At 37.4% G+C, this 23,799-nt stretch overlaps 1 protein-coding gene and 1 non-coding gene across 2 annotated transcripts in view; both read right to left on the bottom strand.

Moving 5' to 3' along the window:
- CYYR1 (cysteine and tyrosine rich 1) overlaps positions 1–23,579 on the bottom strand; it is a 103,330-nt gene extending 79,751 nt beyond the window's left edge. Inside the window, exons 1-2 of the mRNA XM_041734785.1 lie at positions 23,246–23,579; positions 17,804–17,906 (exon numbers count right to left, since the gene is read on the bottom strand). Coding sequence (XP_041590719.1) covers positions 17,804–17,906; positions 23,246–23,318 — 176 coding nt within the window. The 5' untranslated portion in view covers positions 23,319–23,579. The remainder of the gene's footprint in view (positions 1–17,803; positions 17,907–23,245) is intronic.
- On the bottom strand, positions 3,857–3,963 carry LOC121479605. Its single transcript, XR_005984767.1, has one exon. It is a non-coding gene; the product is annotated as a U6 spliceosomal RNA (small nuclear RNA).
- Positions 23,580–23,799: the final 220 nt, after the last annotated feature.

The raw sequence follows: 23,799 nt of genomic DNA, 5'->3' as shown, positions 1-23,799 counted from the left end.
ATTAGGTCCTGGGGAAATGTATTTTTAGCAAGCACTCTTAGGTGATTCTCATGCATACTGAAGTCTAGGAACCTTTGACTTAAACTAATGTAAACACTGTGAAACTTCTACTTTCCTATGAACAGACATAATTAATGTCTGGTACTTACAACTGTAAGACATTTAAAAGCTTGGATGTGATATAAGAAACAAAATAAATATATTTTAGATTCCTGTATGCTAGTACATAGGCTTAAAAGTGTTATTTGAAATGATGCGGTACAGCAAAAAAAAAAAAAAAAAAAAGCCCTACAAAGTTTTGCAGATCTTTAAATCATACCATCGATTAATTGAAACACCTGGAGGTTAGTCTTCCTAATAGCATAATTTGAAAAGCAGAACAGATTTTGCTGGCTTTGGATAAATCATTTCAGGATAAGCTCTTTTCCCTCATGAACTACTGTCTGCACCAAGAAAGGAATGAATTTTGGGATATTGCAGTTCTTTGTGAAATCGCCTTTCTCACAAATATTTAGATTAGAAGAAAAAAGATCATTCTTCTAAATAGTTTAATGAATTTTTTTAAGTGTATGCACCTAGTTAGGAGAGTCTGCCAGTGATTAGAGTCTTGGTTTTAATATTATATTCTTTTCTCTTCCAAAATTCTCTTCCACATTTCATGAAATAATATATTTCTCTTAATAAACTTAAGTTGAGGGACACCTGGGTGGCTCAGCGGTCAAGTGTCTGCCTTTAGCTCAGGGTGTGATCTGGGAGTCCCAGGATTGAGTCCCACATGGAGCTCTCTGCATGGAGCCTGCTTCTCCCGCTGCCTGTTTCTCTGCCTCTCTCTGTGTCGCTCATGAAAAAATAAATGAAAATCTTTCAAAAAATAAACCTAAGTTGAAATTAACTATTTTAGTCATTTTTATGACAAAATTTAAATATCAACACTCTTAATTTTCTGTTGCTTGTGTCTTTGTCTTCATTCTGTGTCACTTTCAGGACACACTCTCCATCCAGTACATTAATATTTCTATCATCACTGCAACGGGTTTTTGGTGCACTACAAAAAAGCATGTGTAGGCTATGTCCTTAAATATCTCATTTCCCAGTTGAGGTATTTACATATAAAAATGCCACGATTGTCAAGTTTTAGATTGGTTTAGAAGGAAAATAAATCTAAGCTTCCATGGTATTATCTGCAATTCACTGACATGACTCATAATTAAAAATAAAGAAGAAAAAGAACAGGAAAATGCAAGTAATTTCATTTAACCCTCTATGTAAATCAACATGCACACATTCTCCTGTTGTAAGATATATTTCAACAAATAAAATTAGTTTTTTTATTTGCTCTTTATAGACACCAAATGTCAAAATTTTGAATTTCTCCTTTTAATTGCTTCATCTTCTTGATTGACAGTTTTCTCCTTATTCAATATCACTTTTTATCTCTGGTAACATTTTCTGCTCTGGACTTTGTCTTATATTAACATAGCTATCTAGCTTTCTTTTTGGTTAATGTTTGCATGGTGTATTTTTTTCCTATCCCTTTACTATTTTTTTCTTTTCATGGCTTGATAGCTCATTTTTTTCCTCCCTCCCCAGCTTTATTAAGGTATAATTAATTTAAAATTTTGTGTATATAGAGTATAGAACTTGATTATTCATTGCACGCATACATTGTAAAATAATCATGACAATCAGGGTAGTTAGCATACTCATCACCTCACAGTTACCTGTGAGGTTTCCCCCCTTGTGTGTTAAGAAAAATTTAATATCTCTGCTCTTAGCAAATTTCAATTACACAATGTAGTACAGCTAACTATAGTCGCATTGTTTTACTTTAAATCTCCAGAACTTATTCATCTTACGTAACTAAAACTTTGTACCTCTTAACCAACATCTCCCCATTTTTCCCTCCTCCCACCCTTTTAACCTATTTATGTCCTTGTAGTTGAAGTGAGTATCATGTGGATAGGAAAAATTTCTGTCGGTTAAAAACAATCCATTCTCTGTCCTTTAGTTGATGCGTCTTGACCACTAATATAATCATTAATATGTTTGGTCTGTCATTTATTATTTACTTTCTGTTTGATTTCTTTGTGTTTCATTCCCCTCATCATTCCCCTTCCCTGCCTGCGTTTAGCTACATGGTACTGTAGGTTTTTCAGGATTTTTTTTTTTTTGTGGTTGTGTTTTTTTTTTTTTTTTTATTTTTAGTGAATGCTCTAAGGATCACAGAACACATACGTCTCATCATTACAGAGAATCACTTTTATACCATCTTAGAGATCTCTTTACTTTCTCTTCTCTATGGAGGTATGTATCACATCAACCTCAACTGAAAACACTAACATAATTTATATGTTTCTACACCCAACAGTCTAACATATTTTAAAGAACTCAAAAGGGGAAAGGGGGCTATTATATTTACACAAATATATGCCAATTTTGTACTCTTATTTCCTTCCTGATATTACAGATCTCTTTTTGGCATCATTTGCCTTCTTTCTGAAAAATTTCTTTAGCAATCCTTTAGATCAATAGATCAAGACTGCTTGCTAAATATTTTCTTTTCTTTTTTTTTTTTTTTTTGGTTTGAGAATGTCTTTTTTTCCCACTGTTATTCCTGAAAGATATTCTTGCTGGTTATAGAAGTCTGGACTACCCATTCTTTTCTTTCACCACATAAACAACGTGCTACGTCTCTGTCCAGTTTCTGATGACAAATGTGGACTCATTCAAGTCATAGCTTTTCAGTGGGTGATCTGTTGCTTATTTTTACCTGCTTCCAAGATGCTTTTCTTTCGTTCCCAATAGTTGATTATGATGTGTCTGGGTATGGGAATCTTTAAGTCAATCCTTTGGGGAGTTTATTGAACTTCTTGCATTTAGTTTCTCTCTGCCAAACTTGTGAAGTTTTAAATGGTTTCTCCTCTCTTATGGGTCTTGGTGACATCAAAGCTAGACTTTTCCCTGAGGCTTACTCCTTCCTTCTTTCCTTCCTCTTTTTTCTTTCTTTCTTTCTTTCTTTCTTTCTTTCTTTCTTTCTTTCTTTCTTTCTTCTTTTCTTCTTCAATATTTTTTTCTCTGTTGTTCAGACTGAATAATCTCTATTGCTGTGTCCCCAAGTTCATTCATTCTTTATGTCTATTCTGCTATTGAGCCCATCCAGTGAATGTTTTTTAAACCTTAGTTACTATATTTCTCCTTCTGAAATTTCAGTTCTTCATATTTTGTTTTGGTCTTTTCACTAATTTCAAGTGGTGTCTGCCTTTACTTTTGGGATCATTTTTCCTAATAGCTGCTTTAGAAGCACTGTCGGTTAATTCTAACATCTCTGTTGCTTGATTATTGTGTTTGCCTTTGAGTTGAGATACCTTGTTTTTTGTTTTTGTTTTTGTTTTGTTTTTTTTTTTGTTTTTTGTTTTTGTATGCTGGGTGATTTTGAATTGTATCCTGGGCTTTGGGTATTATGTTATGAGGTTTTTGAGTTTTGTTTAAGTGGATGGGGAATTTTGAAATTTTTGTTTTAACAGGCAATCAACCAGGTTCAATTTAGACCACAAGCTCCAGTCAGACCGGTGGTTGTGGTTTTAATGTCAGTTCCATTTTCAGAGCCTTTGCAATCAGGTTTGGATCTGAGCCATGTGTGTACCACCCAACTGCCAATCTGGGAACTAGATAGCTGCCTATCCTGTATTCAGTTCTTTGTATACTCTAGTGTCGGGCCATGCATATGCAACTTGAGATGAGCCCAGGAAGTCACAAAGAACCTTATAGGTCACCTTCTTGAGCTCTTGTATCTTGAAGATCTCACTAGTTCATTCTTTCTTTCTCTTTCTCTCCCTCTCTCTTTCTCTCTTCCATTCTTTATATGTAATGCTTCATGAATTTGCATGTCATCCTTGTTCAGAGGCCATGCTAATCTTCTCTGTATCATTCCAACTTTTGCGTTTGTGCTGCCGAAGCGAGCACCAAGATCTCACTAATACTTTCTGGTTCCTTGGAGTAATACTTTTCATTCTTTGGTCAGAAAAAATGGACTTTATTTATTTTGTTTTTTGCATACTTCAAAAATGGGCTCATATCCAGAGTTAAACAATAACAAGGAGGATAAAGACAGAAAAAAGCAACAGTGGGGATTCACCCCATCCTGGCATTATATCATTCTGATCAGAAAAGAAGATTCCTCATTCTCAGAATTTTAGGCTTCTGACATTGTCACTGCCACTGCTATAGCAACCAAAAGATCTCTTGAGAGCTACCCAAGAGAACAGAGAAAAGAAAAAAACATCTGGAGTATTTTCCCCACTGTCTTCCAGCATGAAGAGACCTTGTTTACTTAGCTAGAGCTAGAGAGATTCTCCTATATCTCTCTGTGTCCATATCCCGAAGCCTACTTATGTGTTCTGGGCTATGTGAAGTCCAGAGTAGAGTAAACAGAGGGTGAAAAAATGGATAAACTCTTGGCTAGTTAGGCAGTACTTTGAATTTTGGTCTTTTCCTCAATATGCTTGCTACTGTTTATTTTCTGTATACCTGAAATAGCTGCCTCGAGCATTCCACTCGATTCTATAGCTGCATTCAGTAGGAGGCAGAGAGTGGAGCATGCTTTCTCTGTCTTATCCAGAACTGGAACCAATCCTCGCAATGAAAGGTAATGAGACAAAAACGATTTTACCACAAACACTGAACAAAATATATAGCATGTACAATAAACTGGCTGTTTAAAGCCAACAAACTGAGTGAAAAGAAATTTATTTTAGAATTGATAGACCTCAGCTGATCCTTGCTATGATCAATGACTTTTTATTCAGCATGCCATCTGGCATTTTTTTGCTACCACTGAAAATATTTTCAATCTGGCGATTGTTGCAAAATGTAGGTTATGTATAATATCATCAGAGGCAAATCATTGCCTTTTTTATTCTTATAAGCACTGACTTACACTGAGAAAACTGCTGATTAAGACAGTTTTTAAAGACCTAATCAGGGCATTTCTAAACTTTTACATGCAATGGCACACTCGAGTCTATAGAATACTGTGATCACTCTGTTGAAATGGCCTGTGGTTAGAAAATGGTTTTGTGCATTAATTACTGACATATCATCAATGGAGATGAACCAGCCTTATGTACAATATATATTTCCACAAAATTGAGAATCAAATACATTTTGAAAGAGGAACTCATTGGAGTTCTATAACTAATTGTTTAGTAAATGGAATCATTGCCTCCTTGATATTTGTTCTTACACGTGTAATTTTTAAAAAATAAATCCAGTTTATATAGTTTTACTTAGACTTGTTTACCTCATTTTTGAATTGGCTTCTCTAATCCATAGGTCAGCCTAGGGCAACATGGCAGATTTGTCTATTTAATGTCCATGACTTTCTGGGCTGTATTATGGTTTTAGCAATTGTTGGGCAGCAGAACACAGTACTTAATTAGCTGCTTCTGCAGTTATTTGACTGCAGTCACATTTGATTAAAAAGATCATTTCTTTTACTCAAGGCTGAAGGTATTCTCCTGAAGAGAGAAGCCCATGTTTTGGCCAGAGGACCAGGGAGGATCTTGCACCCAAAGTGTCACTTGCTCTTTAGGTCCATCATGGATTTCTGAATAACCTTGGAGAAGTCACTTTGCTCCCCATCTGTTCCCTCTTTTCTAGAACTCCAGACATTTCCCAAACCCAGTGTTTTCATTAGTGCCAAGGAAAATGTGCAGCGCTCTTGTAAATGCTTTTATGAACAAATATATTCTTTAGCCAAATTTTGAGAAGTGGGCAGGTTGTTACTACTATTCCCTTTTTACAACTGATGAATTGAGGGCTCAGTGGTATTAGAAGATAAAGTTGACACAGCATAAAAGAAAAACTCAAATGCACTTTTTGTGAATCCAAACACTCTCGGTCTTTCCTCTATGATTTCCTATCACTAAGACTACTATTAGTTAATAATAGAATCACAAAGAATTGTTTTTTTGTTTAATTCTACCTGGCAAAGGGCAAAGAAGTCTATTTACTTAATGTAAGGGTGGGTACTGCTTGAGATTGCAATCACCATGTGGAGTTTTCACCATTTACTGGATAAATTTAAATTCAAGTACTTCGGTGCATGTAACACTTTAGAGGTTGATCTTATATTATTCCTGGTGTCTGACAGAAAAAAAAAATGTATCAGTGCTGTGCAGGTGGTTATTTGCAACCAGAGACAGCACTTACTTTTTGCAAAATGCAGTAAAGGAGATAGGGTTCTGCTCACCTTTTTAACAGCAGGAATTCATACAGAGTATGTTTAAGGTAATCTGTCCTGATTTTCTCTATTTTTGGCAGATTTGTGCAGCAGTATGAAAAAGCACACTTCCTGTTACCCGTAAGAGATTTCTTCTTCCTCCTTCCTTAAAAGTGAATATTGAAACTCCAAATTCCTTTTGTCTCTGAGTTACTATGAGTTAAATAGTTAAGGCTTTCAACCATGGCACTTTCAGATGGAATCCTATTACACTTTATGAGGTTATTATTGTCCTCTGAAATTTTAATTAGTTATGGGTGTGTTCATCCTAACATTTTGTAGTTGGGAGATAGCTGAAAGACACTGTTCTGGCCGGTAGCTGTCCCCCAATCCCCCAGAATTCTCCCAATATAGTGCAATAAAAATCACTGTGTGTGCATAATTCTTCTTTCCTCAATTTTATCAACAAAATGTTTTATTTCCAAAAATTATGCAAGTGAATACAGCTGCACAGGAGGCTGTTCCCTTAATAATCATAGGCTGGCAGATCACACAGCATCACTGAAGGAGCATGTTCACTGCAGAAATGTGACAAGAGGTTAAATCATTATAATCAAATCAGTCTTTGAAGTCGAATTCCTCTGATCTGATTATAATTTATCCTAAACAGGGTGACTGGAAAGTGATGACTGGCTACATCGAGACCACGACATAAGTAATACCTGATTCATACTCCATGAAAAGAGATTTCTCTGAAGTCAACATTTTCCAATTATGATTTGATTTGTGTAAGCAAATATTTATCCAGGTGATACAAATTTAGGTAGAACCCACAGAAGCTCAGGTTTTTCATGAGTAAATGGAGGATTGACCTGCACTGAATTAATCCATTATGGATCAGACGGTTGGTTCTGCCCTATGCCTTCAATGCCAAATTGTTACACTGGCTTCTTGTCCTCTCAGGGTACGGGAGGGTGGCTGAGCAAATAATTTAGAAGCTTGAATAAAGTGATAAATAATAACAGAGTCAAGAAAGAATAATGTTATGGCAGCATAAGGGAGGGAATTTAATCCAGATATTAAAAGTAAAATAAGGGGGCACCTGGGTGGCTCAGTGGTTGGGTGTCTGCCTTTGGCTTAGGGTGTGATCTCAGAGTGCGGGGATCGAGTCCCGCATCGGGCTCCCTGCATGGAGCCTGCTTCTCCTCCTTCTGCCTACATCTCTGCCTCTCTGTCTGTGTCTCGTGAATAAACCAAATTTAAAAAGTAAATAAAAACAATAATAAAAGCAAAGAAAGGGCTTCCCCCCAAATATGATGATTAGGTCTTCATAAGGCCTGACAGCAATGAATAGTTTCTATTCATCCCTTTTAAAATCTTCAGATCAGGAGCCAGTGGGGAGAGGCAGAAAGAGGTCAAGCACACAGTTTTAAGTGCCAGCTCATTACATGGTACCTGTATAAAATTAGACAAATTACTTAGCTCTGAGCCTTAACTTCCTCATCTGTACAGACAGGAATAATAATACCTTGGTCATGACGGCTATTCTGAAGATTAATAAACTAATATATTTTTTAAGCATGTGGAACAGAGAACATTAAATAAATGGTAATTCCTTTCATTCTGATAATACTTGTCACCACCAAGCACAGTCTCTCCTACAATACCAAACTTGGGTTTCTATCTAATTAAGATAACCCGTGAAACCTGGGATATATGATGAGATTGAGTCGGTTTGGCTTGGGCACAATTCGAGTAAATAAAGACAGATCGGCATATAAATTGCTTTCTGATGACAACACATTCCATTCAGAATGAACTGAAATATCACGAATCCTGTCTTTTTAGATGATATAAAACACAAAAAGCACATAGAAGAAAATAAAGGCATTTACTGTCACCAACACAGGAGGTATATTCAGGCTGATGAGTGAAGAACAGATCAATTTTCACAGAGGCGCAGAAATTTTGAAGGGATAGAAAATACTTTAAGAGAGGCTGAAATACATGTAGAACACTTTTCAAAAGGCTGATTAAATATAGAAAGGGAAGGAATCACAGTGTCTTTCCGAATTTCCCTGAGGCTCCACGGTTGGCTTGCTGTTCTCTTTCATACACCTCTCTTCTACACCTTTTTCAACAGACACCTCTAGGCTTTGTACTCTCAAATCTATATGTGAGTGCTCCAGGCTTCCCACGGAGATCAGATTAGTACATTTCACCAGTTGAAGGCCCACTGAATCTAGCCTATAGGCTATAAAGCCTATTACCACTGCTCCTCCGCTCCTCTGCCACTCAACAAAATTAAAAATGGAATTAATTCCCCTTTCTGTACCTTCTTGAATATTTCCTATTAGTTCCCAGCACATCATCCATCCCAATCATCCAAAGTGGAAGCTCCAGAATTAAATTTGGGCTTGTTCCTTTCTTTTAGCCCCAATCTTAGCCCCACATTCCATCTCTCCTGCCATTTCATCCTGTAGAATAGGACACTGTCACATAGCAACCAGCCTCCTCTACCCAGGTGTGCTCTGAGGATGGGCCACATAGCCATCCACTGGGAGTTTGTTAAAATTGCAGAATTTCAGGTCCCACCCCACACCTACTGAACCAGAATGTGAATGTTAACAAGATGCTGTGATACTTATAATAAGAAATATGCATTTGGTCTTCATTTTATTTCTGGCACAGAGTTCCTAAAATCCTTGAACTTTCCTACAGGTGTCTTTTGTTACATTGATGAGGTGACTTTCAAAAAACACTTGAAGATAGGGGCTGGTTGCTAGGGGAATCAATCATGTGATTAGAAGTTTAGAACTTTCAGTACCACCCAACAACCTCTGGGGAGAGGGGTGGGGCTGGAGATTGAGTTCAATCATCCCTATGCAATGAAGCTTCCATAAAACCCCAAAAGGACAGTTTGGAGAGCTCCCAGGTTGGAGAACATGCAGAGATTTGGGAAGAGTGGAGTGCTAGCGGGGAAAAGGAGGCTCTGAGCCCTTTCCCCCTGCCTTGCCCTATGCATCTCTTCTATCTGGCTGTTCCTGAGTTATATCTTTTTATAATAAAATAAGTAAAATGTATCTCTGTTCTGTGAGCCACTCCAGCAAATTAATCAAACCAAGGAAGAGGTCTTGGAACCTCCAGTCTATACCTGGTTGATCAGAAGCACAGGTAACAACCTGGACTTGCCATTGATCGCTGAAGTGGAAAGGGGTCTTAGAGGACTAAGACTTTAACCTATGGGATCTGATGGTGTTTCCACATAGGGTCAGAATTCAGATAATCGCTTAGTAGTGTTGGAAAACCCACACAATGGAGTTGGTCTCAGAATCATAGGTATCCAGATAATTCCATTATAACCATCATCAGATTTCCATGGCTTCCTTCTTTTTTAATGAAATATTTTCAAATATATAAGAATGACAGATAATAATATAAAACACCCACATACTCCCCACCCAGACTCACTTCATATTAATAATGTATATTTGCTTCAGTTTTTTAATTTTTTTAGTAATAACATGCTACAGTTGAAGGCCTCCTCCCTGTTCTTCTCCCTAGGTGACCACCTTGTCCCAGTTTGCCAAGTATCGTCCCCATTGTGGTAGTGAAAATCCTGCATCTACAAAACCCCTCAGTCCTGGGGAACAATAAAATTCATGTATACCCTTCTCTGCCTCAGATAATTACACATTTACCACATACCCATGTGGTTTACAGTAATGCACAGAATTATCTTATATGTTTGACTTTACATGAACAGTACCATGTTTTGCATGTTCTGTTTCTGTTAGCTCTTTTTCACACAGCATTACTAGTTTTGAGATTTACTATAATAATACATTAACATGCACCGATTTATTGTAACAGCTGTATCCCATTCCATTGTATGAATATATTCTATGTATCCATTTTCTTCTGATGGAAATTTAGGTTGCCTCCAATGTTTTGCTAATTTAACATATTTGCCAATAATACAAATATCACCCTTTGCAGATTTGGGAATTTTGTAGGGAAAATATGTGTCAGAGGAATTGCTCAATCCTGAAGTATGTCCATCTTCATCTTGACTGCACATGGTCAAACTGCTCCCCAAGTGTTGATAATGGCTTATGTTCTTCCACCAGCAGTATGAGTTCCCTTCACCTTGGATCACATGGCTCAGTACTATCTGACATAGGAGCACTGCCAGCCTGACAGGTGGGAGATGGTATTTCAGTTCCCTGCTTTAGCTAGCCAGGTGGAGCATCTTCCATATGTTTATTGCCCTTCCACTTTTCTGCTCTATTACCCTTTTTGTATACACACATTACCCATTTCCCTATTGAGCATTCTGGATATTAATCTTTTGTGAGTCATATGAATTGCAAGTATCTTCTCTAAGTGGGCGATTTACCTTATGCTTTGTCTATGGAATTGTTGCCTTATAGTTTAAAGCAATTTTTTAATGGACATGTAATTCATATGCCATAAAACTCACCATTTAAAAGCATATAGTTCATGGGGGTGAGGATGGATGAAATTGATACAGGGGATTAAGTGGTAAAAATTTCCACTGATAAAATAAGTGAAGTCATGGAGATGAAAATCCTTCTTTAAAAAGTATATAGTTCATTGATTTTTAGTTTTAGTAGTTTTATTTGTGCTTTTATCTTTTATTTTAGAAATCTTTCCTATCCTGATACCATAATGTCATTCTCTACCTTTATAAAAAGCTGGGAGTGTTTGCTTCTTGTTTATGCAATTAATCCAATAGGAATAGACTTTTGGGTGTGGTGTGATGGAGTGATCTCGTTTAATGTTTACCCATATGGATAGCTAATGCACCATCTATTAAATAATCCATCCACCTCCACTGGTTTGTAATGCCATCTGTTATCTATCAAATTCCCATATATACATGAGTCAATTTCTAAGTTCTGTATTCTATTGGTTTATCTGTAAACCAATATCACACAATTTATTTTCTATAACTATAATAAATCTTGATGTCTCCAAGGCATGTCTCCTCACTTTCTTCATTTTCATATCTGTGTTTTTTTCCGTACACTCTTTACTTCCCACATAAACATTAGGCTCAGTCTGTCAAAGTCAACAAAAAAACAGTCCTGTGGGTTTGATTAGAATTCCGCGGAATTTACATAAAGTTCAAGAAGAACTGACATATCCCAAAATTGACATCCTTACCGTATTCCCATCTAGAGTTTGATTGATCTCTTAATTTTTGCAGGTGTCTCTTTCATCCCTCGAAATTTTTTATATATTTATATTACTCCATAAATGCCATACATATATTATTACAAGATTTCTTACTAGGTATCTTATAGTTTTGGATGTTGTAAACGAGATTTGTGTGCACACATACATATTACATTGTCTGAACCTTGCTGATATAGAGGAATGCACTGATTTTCGTAGACTGAGCTTATCTTATATACTGCAATCCTGGTGAATTCTCATTCATTTTTATAGTCTGAGAAGTACAGGCAATCATATATTTAATAATAATAATAACTTAGCTCCTTCCTTTCTAATTCTTATCACTTCTTTTTAACTTACCATGTTTGTTACACTGACCAGAAGTAGTATCGTAGTATCCAGTAGTATCCTACTGTATCCTACTGGATACTGAATAGGAGTGCTAGAGGCTAAATTGCCTCATAGTTGCCTTTATTTTGTTTTTTAAAGATTTTATTTATCTGAGAGAGAGAAAGAGAGACAGAGAGAGCATGAGGGAGGTGAAGGGCAGAGGGAGAAGCAGACTCCCCGCTGAGCAGGAAACCTGATGTGGAGCTCAATCTCAGGACCCCAGGATTATGACCCAAGCTGAAGGCAGATGCTTAACTGACTGAGCCACTCAGGCACCCCATCATAGTTGCCTTTAAAGGGAAAGGTTATAATATTGTGCCACTAAGTCTGGTGTTTGAAGTACGAGTGGTTTGTTTTTTGGGTTTTGTGAGGTTTTTCAAGATATTTATAAGGTTAAGAGGTTTTCCTCTATATTCTTAGATTGCTAAATGTTTTTTTTTAACTCCAAGTAAACAATGACTTTTATCAATTGATTTTCTTCTCAAGGTTAATCTTAAATTATTCTCCTTCAAGAAACTTCCTAGAACCATAAAGTTGCACTAAAACCTCCTCCTCCCTAATTCCACTGCATTCTGTGCTTTCCCCAGTAGAATAAACTATCTCTTATATGTCTATGCTCCCCAGTAGCTTATACACCATTCAAGGGCAAGAACCATGTTTGACTCAAGGCTATATCCCCTGGAACCTGGTGTAGAACATAGAATATCTCTACATATTTATAAATATAAATTCCTGAGAACATGTTCTAGAAGCTTCATCTGCTTCTTCCTAAAACCAAATTATGTTTCTGACATTTAAGCTTAATTTACAAAGGCAAATTATGATGAAATAGAATATGAATTTGAGAGGAGTTTTAGATTTCTAGATATTTATATTTGTTCTTAATAAAATAACCCATAAAATATAAATGGCTTTTGAGAAAAACTGACTTAATTCTTGAAAGTAATTTATTACTACATTTGAAATCAAATTCATATTTGTTTTAAAATATTTCTTTGTGTCATGATTAAGGATAAGAACGCCCCAAAAAACTTCTATTTGCTCAGTAAGCACCTTTCAGAGTTGTTTTTTTTTTATATCTCAGTACTAAGAATATTTTAATTTAATTAATTTAAATGATGTTTTTACCAATACCAAAGGCCTTTCAAAATGCATTATGCTGCAGTCTCCCGTGTTTTATTCAGAATGAGCAGCTACTTAATGAGCATACAACTTCAAATGCCATTTGAAAATATGAAACCTTTATCTTTTAACTTGGTTTTGCTTCCATGCATAACATCGCTCTAAAATCACAGTGGTGATATTTATTAGCTGTCCTTACAAAACCATGGGCAATACATCTTTCACATTTCATTGAGAAGAAAAGAAACTTAATCCCACCAGGATCTCCATTATTAGTTCTTCCTCTTGAATTTTTTCCCCCCTGGGGATTTTGCATTGGCCGGATGGTGCTCTGAAATCCCTAGATGGAGCTGCATTTTGTAGAGGCAAACTGGAAGAGCAGAAATCTATTTTTGAGTAAAAAGATTAAATCTTATATCTTGTTATCTGGCTCAGTAAATCCAACCTGGGCATTACTGGGTTCATATTCAATATTGGGCAATTCTTTTTTTCCTCACATAGCAATTTCCCTTCATTTCCAGTAAAGTCCTGTTTTTACTTTGTTCCATTACCAACAGTAATTAACCACTCAATTACTCCCTCTATCCCCTTGAATTCTTCCAATTCTAAAGAGTACTCTACAACCACATCTTTATGCTGGGTCCTCTCTCTCGGGAATTGCCAATTAAGCTTCATCTGCAGCAAAAATTGAAATATCCCTTTCCATATTCCTCACAGATGTTTATTTTTCATGAGGAAGGGTGACTGAAAGAAATGTTTGAGAATCCATTTGATGAGAAATTGTTTACTTCTTCAATTGGCCCAATCCTCACTTTCAAGCATAGTGAAGCTTTTTAATCTGCAGGTAGTTACCCTTGAGATGAAAATGTCAAAAATGGAGAAATAATTCCAAGATCATATATCCTGTCATAAGTTGTTCTAAATAGTACATCATGTAGTGTTTACTCCAAATCCTTTCTCTATTGCATAAAGAAACTAATGTCCATTTGGCACCTTCTCACCTGTGTCCCTTGTCACAGTGGTGTCTAGGAACGTGTCATTTCTATATAAAACCATTTCTACATCATATTTCCAGAAAAATAATGAATTATTTTGTTTCAGTTTTGTTAGGCATGGCCAATAAAAGTATGTAATCTACCAATAAAAGCATGTGAAAGCCAGGACCAATTTTTGTCTTCTCTACTCATTCATATGCTATATTCAAAGCTTAACCTTTGCTAGAGTCTCTAGCAGCATCGAATGACTTGGGTTTTCTCAAACTGATCATTTCTTATATTTTTCCTTTGCAATTGAAAGTCTCTCTCTTTGGAATGTACCTTCTTTCTTCACTGTCCATTTATGTAAATACCTACTCTTCCTCAATACTCTGATCTAATTTCATGTTTATGAGACTTTCCTTAAACATTTCTTTCTAAACATACACACACAAAGACATAGCTGTTTTCTCTCTTCCTGGCCCTCCAATTACACTTTATCGATTAATTCACTGAATTAAAATTATTCGTCTACACTTTTTCTCTTATTAGATGGTGAAATCCTACAGGTCAAGGTATATCATTTATTCATCTTTGGATCTCAGAATCTAGCTCAGTACTGCTATGGTAATTAATAGGCACTCAATATGTATTTGTAAATAACTGATGGCATATTATATGCTGACTTTGTAAAAAGCATTCTTAAATTCTGGAAAATGATACTATTTTTCTGTCTTGAGCTTATTACCTGTAACCATAATGACCAAAAGTAAACATGCCATTTTAAACCAACTTAAGAAGATTTGTTGTGGTGATCAGTTTGCAATATGTACAAATACTGAATCATTATGTTGTACACCTGAAACTAATGTTATCTGCCAACTATATTTCAATTAAAAAGTAGATATGCTATTGTTAAAGTTGAAGTTTAAAAGCTTTTCATGAGGTGTAAGTAAAATTAAGAATTCCTAACTGAAAAAAAGGGAAAAAAAGTGGGGATGTAGAATCTGAATTTATTTGTCAAAATAAATTCTTATTTAGAGTATAAAATGTCTAAAAAGGAGAGAGATGAGTAAAATAAGATTTTTCAACTAAAAGGTAAATTGAAAGTTAGTTCTTGTAATCTCTTTAAAAATGAGCCTTCGTGGTTAATTTGCAAAACAGAAAGGAGAGTTGAAGTAAACAGAGTTAAGGGCTAAACATCTCTATTCTCATTATTTTAGAGGGGTCTCAACAATGACGATGAAGTGTACCTTACCTTACCAATTTGTGAACAGTCTAGAATGACCCAAATTATATTTTGCACTCTTTTTAGTTCATTTTAAACTGAGCCAAGATACTTTCTATTTTGAAAACAAACGAAAATAGAAACCAAATTATAACCAATTTATAAAATTAGTCATTTAGGATATACCACCGATTTATAAAATTAGTCATTTAGGATATATAACATTCCATTATGTTTATTGCTTTTTTCCTTATTACTTTTCTAATAACTACAAAGATTTAATTTTCTGTTAAGATGATTAAAATGATTTTAGTAAGAATGTGCTTGGATACTTGGAAGAGAGGAAGTGTAGTTTATGAGTTCCAAAATAGCAATATTTGAAAACATGTGCATGAAAGAACTTTTGTAAGCATTCTTGGAATGACTCTTTTTCCTAAATACTCCCCCCTTTGCCCCCCCAACTTAAAAAAAAAGGCTTGGGTGGAGTTAAGAACTCTTTTCAAATCTTAAACAATAAGTGGAAATCCTGAAAATGTATTCTCCTTTATTCAGTGGGGAAAACACTTAAGGTTTCTCTCTCTCTCTCTCTCTCTCTCTCTCTCTCTTTTTCTCCTGAGAATTATTTAGCAAAGGATTTACTTAGTGGCTTCTATTTTGAATAGAAAATTCAGTTTTAACGGCCTAAAATATAATGCCATCTGTGTTTCTCCTTCTCCCCCCACTCACAACACAATTCCTCTTTTTCAAACATAACAAGTACATGGCCTAAATAACCCAGATAAATATATCAATTCAACTAATTCTTTAACCAAAGATAAAATTTAAAAGTTAGAATATGTGCCACTAAAAATGTAAGTGTGAATGCAAATATAAAATATACAAAGGACATCTATACATTTAAATATTTTAAGTTCTAATTAAGTAATTTTGTCTTCTCTATATATTTACCAAGGAAGAGGTAGCTAGGAGGTGAGAAATAAGGGCACACAACACAAACGATGGTGGACATTAATATATAGGACCAGGAGCAGGGGACCAAAGAATCACAGAATTAATCTGAAGCCAGTTTCCTCAAATCTATACCACCTACTGGGCCCACTTACACATCTACCCGAAACAGCAATAGCTCATATGTGGAATCCACTCGAAAGTAAAATTGGAATTTAGTAATAACGTATTTTAAGTTTTTTTTAAAGTGATACACAAATGTAAAATATCATTATATATTCATAGTTAGGGTATTCTGAGCTGATTGATTCCTGTAAATATCATTCTGACTAATTTTTAATGTAAGAGGGAAACTTAATCACTTTTTCAACGAGACTCAAACATTTTATTTAGAGTTTATTTTGCATTTCAAAGAATGCTTAAATTCCATTCGTCAATCTTTATTACAGCCTGACATTTCTTATATAGCCATGATAGACTTTAAGAGTATCCCCCAAAATGATTCTTTTTGGCCTTATTCAAGAATTTATTTAATGTCAGAGACACGATCTCTGACATCAGCTCCAACTCTGATTCTGTCAAGTTCATGTGGTGCCAGCTTTTCTATCTTCGGAATGGAAGATGTTATAAGCCATATCAGTGGACATATTCCCAAAATAGCCAGGCACATTTCCCTTCATGCCTAATCTTTCCTGTTTCTACTAAAGCCTTCCCAGGGCAGGAGTTAAGCCACAACAGAACAGCTCCCAAATCATCCTGATAGTCACTTGAAAAATAAAAACTAAGAATCTAACCTAAGAGGCTAGACTCTTGCTATTATTTGAAAGCCATGGGTGATTTTCGACTCTGAAAATTCTTACATTCCTAATTTTCTAACTTCTCAACTTCAAAATCTATGTAGAACTGAGATTTGTACACCTTTCAGACATACGACCCTGAAAGCAGTTCTTGTTTTTCCATTTCCCTTTGCCCAGAAGCCTCTCCAAAACAAATTTTTTTTTGAGGTGGCTTGAACTCATGACCCCGAGATCAAGACCTGAGCTGAGATCAAGAATCAGACACTTAACCAAGTGAGCCACCCAGGAACCCCTCCAAAATAAATTCTTAATTTGTTATAGGGAAATGCTCAACACATACACATGTGCATCTTTCGTTGATGTTTGTAGTTGGTTACCATTTTACATTATTGATGGCCTTTCTTGGGCCATAAACTTATTTCCTGAAGTTGCTTGATACACATGAGGTAGAACATTGACATTTCATATCTCAACTGTTTTTAATTCATAATGCCTCTTTTCCCTGATATCTACTGAATGGGTTAGACAAATACATGGCAAAATAAACTAGCCATAATTAAATGACACATTATAGCTTACAAATCCTTCAACAAAGCAGACAAAAACATACAGTTTAAAACGTTAAAAAGTGATTAATAATATGAATGTGGTTAACTAAAAACATTATTATAGAACACAAATTAAGCAGTAAAAGAATACTTAAGTTCCTTCTAATAAAAGTAGCTTATTTTGCATATCAATTTGCACATTTTGTCAAATAATATAACACTAGATAGTGATGAGTGTTTAGTATCTCCAGTGAAGATTTTATGTCAATAACGATTCTCAAAATTTCTTGCCCCATCTATAAAAAAGCACTTTGTGAAAACACAGCTGAGCAATGGAAAAAGCATCAATATTGCCAAATCTGACCAGTACTCACGAGAGGATATTCCCAATATAAGCGTAGTAGGAGCAGCAGTAGGGAGTGGTCCCATCACAGCAGTAAGATCTGCAGTCTTTGCCACACTGAGCAAGGCAACCCTCTGCAAAATAAACACCACATATGTCCTTTACAGTCCTGAAATCACAGGTTCATGAAAAAGTATTCTATTTAATTATCTCACCCTGTCAACGACCACTCTTCTGTGCATTTAGATATTTATTTTACATGCTCAGAATTCCAAGACACGTGTAAGCATCTAAACTAGTCTCCCTTCCCTCCTGGACATAAATCTAAAAGAGGCAAAGATCATTCTTTTCTTAATTTCCTGATCAAGCACCATAATTGGAGTCAGACTTGTTGAATGAGACAATGAAAGGAGAAATGAATGATCCAATGAATCAGTCATTCAATTTTTCAATAGAATTCTTTTTTTAAAAGATTTTATTTATTTACGAGAGAGAGACAGAGAGAGACAGAGAGGTGGGGGGGGGGGCGGATATACACAGAGGGAGAAGCAGGCTCCATACAGGGAGCCGGATGTGGGACTCGATCCCGGGTCTCCAGGATCATGCCCTGGGCTGAAGGCAGTGCTAAACCACTGAGCCACCCAGGCTGCCCCAATAGAATTCTTATAAAGTTTTAAATGATAAAGTCTTGACTTGAAGGTACTACTCCCAATTAAATTCATTTTATGGAAAGTATTATTGACATGTATAAAGTCAACTGGAGGTAATTTAAAAATAATGTATATTTTCATGAGAGTGCATTATGTCATTCTTTTTTTCTACATTTTTAAAATCTTAATAATTATAGTTTGCACACATATGGTAACACAAATGAGTCTGCATATCCTGTCAATCCATCTGGATTAGAAGATAATGAGTTAGTTGTAGAAACAGGTTCCTGTAAGATAACTAACGTGTAAATGATTAAGAATTTATTTAATGTCAGATTTAAGAATCAGTAAGTTTTGAAACAGCTCTGTGGGAAGGGGGAAGGTATTATCTGACTTAAAAAGACATGTTGGAGCTGATAAAACCAAATCACTGTTTTTTCCCCGTATGTTTTGATAAAGAAAATTATACCCAAAATGCTGGATAAAAGCTACCCTGGATTTAAAAAATTCTTTGTGCCACCTAAATGATTTATGTTATTATCATTTAGTTATAATCAGTGGTATAAATTATTATGGACATGTGAGTTTCAGATACATGATTAGGAAAACATTAAGTTACAGGCTGAAAATTTATGTGTTTACGAATCACAAAATAAGTCCTTTCCAACTCAATCTCTAAATGTAACATCAATTATGATCTAAATTATATAACACTTTTGCTTTCCTGTCAAATCATAACGAAAAGTGCAAGATGTTACCTTATGTCTGTATGTCCATGTAATTGATTTTTCCAGAGAGGAAAATTCAGATTTTGTTTTTAAATCACCTCCCTGGCAGGATGATTTCTGAAAAATGGATGTGATCAAAAGGTAGCAAAGTTCATTCACCTTTGTCAAAACTGCATGGCCTTTGTAGAGCAAGTGAAAACATACAAATGCTTTCTCCCCCTCGATTTTATTTCCACCTTAATGTGTCTTTTTTAAATTTCTGAGATGTGGTAAGAAGAAATGAGAGGGAAATAAAAATTACCCTTGTAAGATTCAGCAACTCTACTTCAAACCACTGTTAAATTTTGAAGACAGAAACACAATCTAATGATTTATTGACAGTGTATACTTTTTTGCAGAGTATAACACACTTTTTAAGATTATCATTTTCTCAGTGAATTTCTACAGCTCTCATTTTTAGTGCTGTTTAGTTAATTCAAATATTTAGACTAGTTAGCTGTCTCAAGAAGCTTCTCAGAGATGTTTTGCTTCATGTTCTTTAAAGCTATTCAGACAGTGGGAGAGCTGAGAGGGACAACCCATAGGTAAGTAGCAGCATGGGGTGCCTTTTGAATGGTGCCCACGATGACATCTTGTTCAGCTCTCTATGAATTTCAAAGATCCAATTACTAGAGTTGTATTCCAATTACTACTATTATAAGGACATGGTGTTATCAAAATATTTTGAACCAGTGTTACAGGAAACCAAGCCCATTATCTTGTAGCCAAGAAGCTGGACTCTACCTGCACCAAACATCAAGATCATGTCACACATTGTTCATTATTTTTTTATGGCCTTTTCCAGCACTCCTGTCAACTTCCCAGAATTAAACAACCGAAAAGGGCAGATTTAATAGTACAGCAAACACATTCACAATCACATTTCCAAACTGAGGTTTTGACCACACCTCACATCTTATTTTAATATGTTAGTCGCTTTCTCCAGTTTATTTAAGAATAATTCTATGAAGATCATCTTTGGTCCAAATTATTGTTAATAAAATTGTAAGACTACACATTTTCTCTTTCAAGAAAAAAATTTGAAATTTGTATTTAATTTAAAAATTCATTTTACTATAAATATTTGGCTTCTTCCTATGTTTGACTGGTTTCAATTATCTTTTATACTATGATTTGCTCATTCTTGGGTCACTGGAATAAAGCATCCAATGGTCAAAAAAAAAAAAAAAAAGAATAATTCTATGAAGAGCAGATCTGGAAAACACCGAGGCATTTTCTCACCCGTAAAGAATAGAACATTCCAATTGTTTCAGCAGATAAATGATGTTCCTTCTAATATCCAAGTTAATATCCTTGAAAAATAGCCAGCTGAAACTTTCTTCAGTGACTTTAATTAAAGGCATGATCTGGAAGGAGGTTCTCCAGCCCTCACCCCACCATAAGGAATGTGTAGCACAGGAAAAGCTACATCTGGCTGCAAGCACTGGTTCAGAAATGATTCTTGTAAGCTACAGCTGAGGATAAGAGAGGAAGGAAAGGGAGGAGACACCAATCCCTGGCTAAGGCTGGGAAGGTAAAACCTGGGCCAGATCCTGTCTTTGTCGCCTGCCTGCGGCGGGAGTCGGGTGATAATATAAACTTCACGGGCTCTCTTTCCAAAGGCGGTTCCACAGCAAAACATGATGCTTTAGGTGGAGAAACTTTGCTCTTACCTCCTTAACAAGTGGAGCATGATTTTAATTTAGCATTTGCTTTGGGGGAAAATAATTCGGGTTATGGGCAGTGCATCTGCTCAGGCTTTTGTCTCATGAAAGCTGGCAATTCATTTAACAGGGTGTCTCAACTTGCAGAGCTGCGTTGTCTCCCCATCTCACTCCAGTTCTCACCTCCAGCCACCTCTCCTAGTTCCAATAAAAATGAATTTATGTCGTTCTTGCAAATACGTATCTCATGGGTTTTGCCTTTGTTCACATTATATCCTACTGCATTCCCTTATGTCCAAGGCTTCCCCATCAAAGGTCTAGTTCCTAAAATTTCCCTCTTAATTCAATTTCTCTGAGCAAACATTGAGTTCTCCTTACGGGTCAGGTATTTTGCTAGTCTCTGGATATTACGCGGAACAAAGCAGACATCACCTTCATAGAGCTTACAATTCCAGGCCAGCAATGAGGTCCCCTCCTGTGAACACCTGTGGCACCCGACTGTACTTCTCCTATGCACAGCCTTTTATACATCAAAGCAGGCACGCCTTACCTCCCAGACAAGACTTGGAGCATGGCCTCTGTCCTATATATCACTCAACATACTTCCCTCAATAAATACGGGGTAAATAGGTAGGGTAAGCATAAAAGACTTCTGAAGCAAAGAATTCAGGAATTAACACTAAAGAGCGCATTAGCTCAACGTTTCTTATCAAAGTCAGTGAGTCAATTTGGTATTATTGGCTTGTGATCACTTTGCGGCTGCCTAAGGAGGGATGCAGAAGGAGAGCAGAAATGAATGGAAGGAAACTTTCTAAACTAACCAAACTTGTAGCCAGCGGCCAGCTCTGCAGATTTCCTGAGGCCCCACTGGGGACTGTGCACCTATTACTGGGGGCAGAGGAGTTAAGGAAGGAAAAGTGTGCACATTAGAAGCTTTCAGTTTACCACAGGGAATACAAGAGACAAAAGAGTAAGTTTTTGTGCAAGGGGGTCACTGGGTAAGAGGCGTGAGGTCGTGTTCTATTTTCTTCTTTCTGTTTTCTTTGGATAAACACAAGAGATGGAAAAGAATTATTGCTTCAAATGAACTGATACAATTTTAATACAAAACAAACATGAATGCGATCGTTTCTTCCAGTCTCTCAAATTCTGAACACCTTACACACTGTGGGTAAAAGAAATAAGCATCGTGAACGGGTTAGAAAGTGTTTTCTCCTCATTAACTAGGAAGTACTTTTCCTACTTTTGTAAACTCTTGTATTTGAAAGCCAGCCTTTCCCTGGCCATAAGGTATTTTTAAAGTTAACTTGTGGACAGCCACTAATTTACATGTTAGTGCACAAACTGAAAATATCTATAGAAGTTTGGGGAGTCACTTGTGGCAAGGCTGAATGAGAAGTTCAGTTCTCTTGATGTTTAACAATGAGAACATCCTCATCTCAGTTGCAATATCTTTGTAAACATCAAAAAGCCACATCACAGCGCTACACAGATTTACTATTGCAAGGTCACAGGTAAGCCTGTGATTTTTGTCCTGGGGAGTGAGAGACATGGAAACATTTTACAAGCAACTTTGCTGGTAGCTTGTTCAATAGGAAGCAGATGCAAAGCCACGCGTGTAATTAAGTGTATATATGAATAACCAATGAAAGGCCATTCTGAGCTCCCTCGGTCACAAAACAGGAAAACCGCTTTGCCCCATCAATTATTAGCAAATTCTCAGGAAGAATAATTAGGAGGAGGGACGAGAAATCCCTTTCACCTATAAACAGTGCTTAAGGGAATCAATGAAAACGGATTAGTCTCTGGGTGAATTTTCGCCCCTCCAAAACCTTATAATTGATATCAAAACATCCAGTCACCCAGGCTGCCACACTTGAGAATGACCTAAAGGGCAAAAAAATAAATAAATAAATAAAAAATAAAAAATAAAAATCCCAAAGGTCTACAGATTTTTAATTTCTAACTACTCAGAGTGTGGGGACGGAGGGCAGGGGCAGTGGGTAGCCCACCCTGAAATGGAAAAGTCACCACGTTCGTTTATTGGAAAACTTGAGCAAATTCAGCAAATACCTCCAATCTCAGGTGTTCAGAGGCACTTTTTTCCCTCCCACCCCTCAAGCCCCAGATTCCTGAGTCCTGGATGGGAGTGGATGCGTTTTACCCTATCCAGAGAGTAAGACCCCCTAAATGCGGGACTGGGGTTCTTAAGTTGCTTGCGGAGGGAGAGAGACGAAGCGAAAAGGAGCAAAGGGAAAGTAAAGCAAAGGGACAGAGGAGAAGCGCGCGGAGGTCGAGCGCGGGCCCCGCGGGGACCCCACAGCCCCCCCCAAGGCCGCGGGCGCCCCGGCTCGGTCCCCGCCCCTCCCCTCTCCCCGGCCCCGCCACCGACCTGCGCAGACAAAGAGCAGGACCAGCCTCGGAAGCAAGATCCCTGGGCGCCCGGGCAGCCTCCGCGCGTCCATCCACGCCGGTGGCCGGAGGGTGCGCGCCAGGACGCACGGACGGACGGACGGACGGACCGCGGACAGGGCGGGAGCGAGGGGAGGGGCTCAGAGGGAGCCGGCCGAGCTGCCGGGAGGGGGGTCGCGGGGAGCCCGGGCCATTGCCCTGGGAGCCTCGGGGGAGCCTTGGAGGGGGCGCGGGGGGCGCGGGGGGCGGGGACCGAGGCCTCTTTGTCTCCGCCCGCGGCGCTCCGGCGGCAGGAGGGGCGGCAGCTCCGTCCCGGGCCACCCGGGCTCACATTTCATCTCCGCGGGTGGCACCGACGCGGGGCGGGGGCAGGGGCGGGGGGTGTAGGGGTGGGGGCCCCCCCGACTCCTCCCCACCCTCCGGTTCTTGCTTCTGGGCCGCGACGCCCTCAACTCGGTGGAACTTTTCCTAAGCCTGCGTTTTGGCCGTTGCCAAGCAGTTTAGCAAGACGCCTTTCATCCTGCCCTCCTCCAC

The sequence above is a fragment of the Vulpes lagopus genome, chromosome 20, assembly GCF_018345385.1.
Source record: "Vulpes lagopus strain Blue_001 chromosome 20, ASM1834538v1, whole genome shotgun sequence".
Classification (NCBI taxonomy): Eukaryota; Metazoa; Chordata; class Mammalia; order Carnivora; family Canidae; genus Vulpes; species Vulpes lagopus.
The sequence above is the reverse complement of the archived record's forward strand: the minus strand, read 5'-3'. Positions and strand labels throughout refer to the sequence as shown.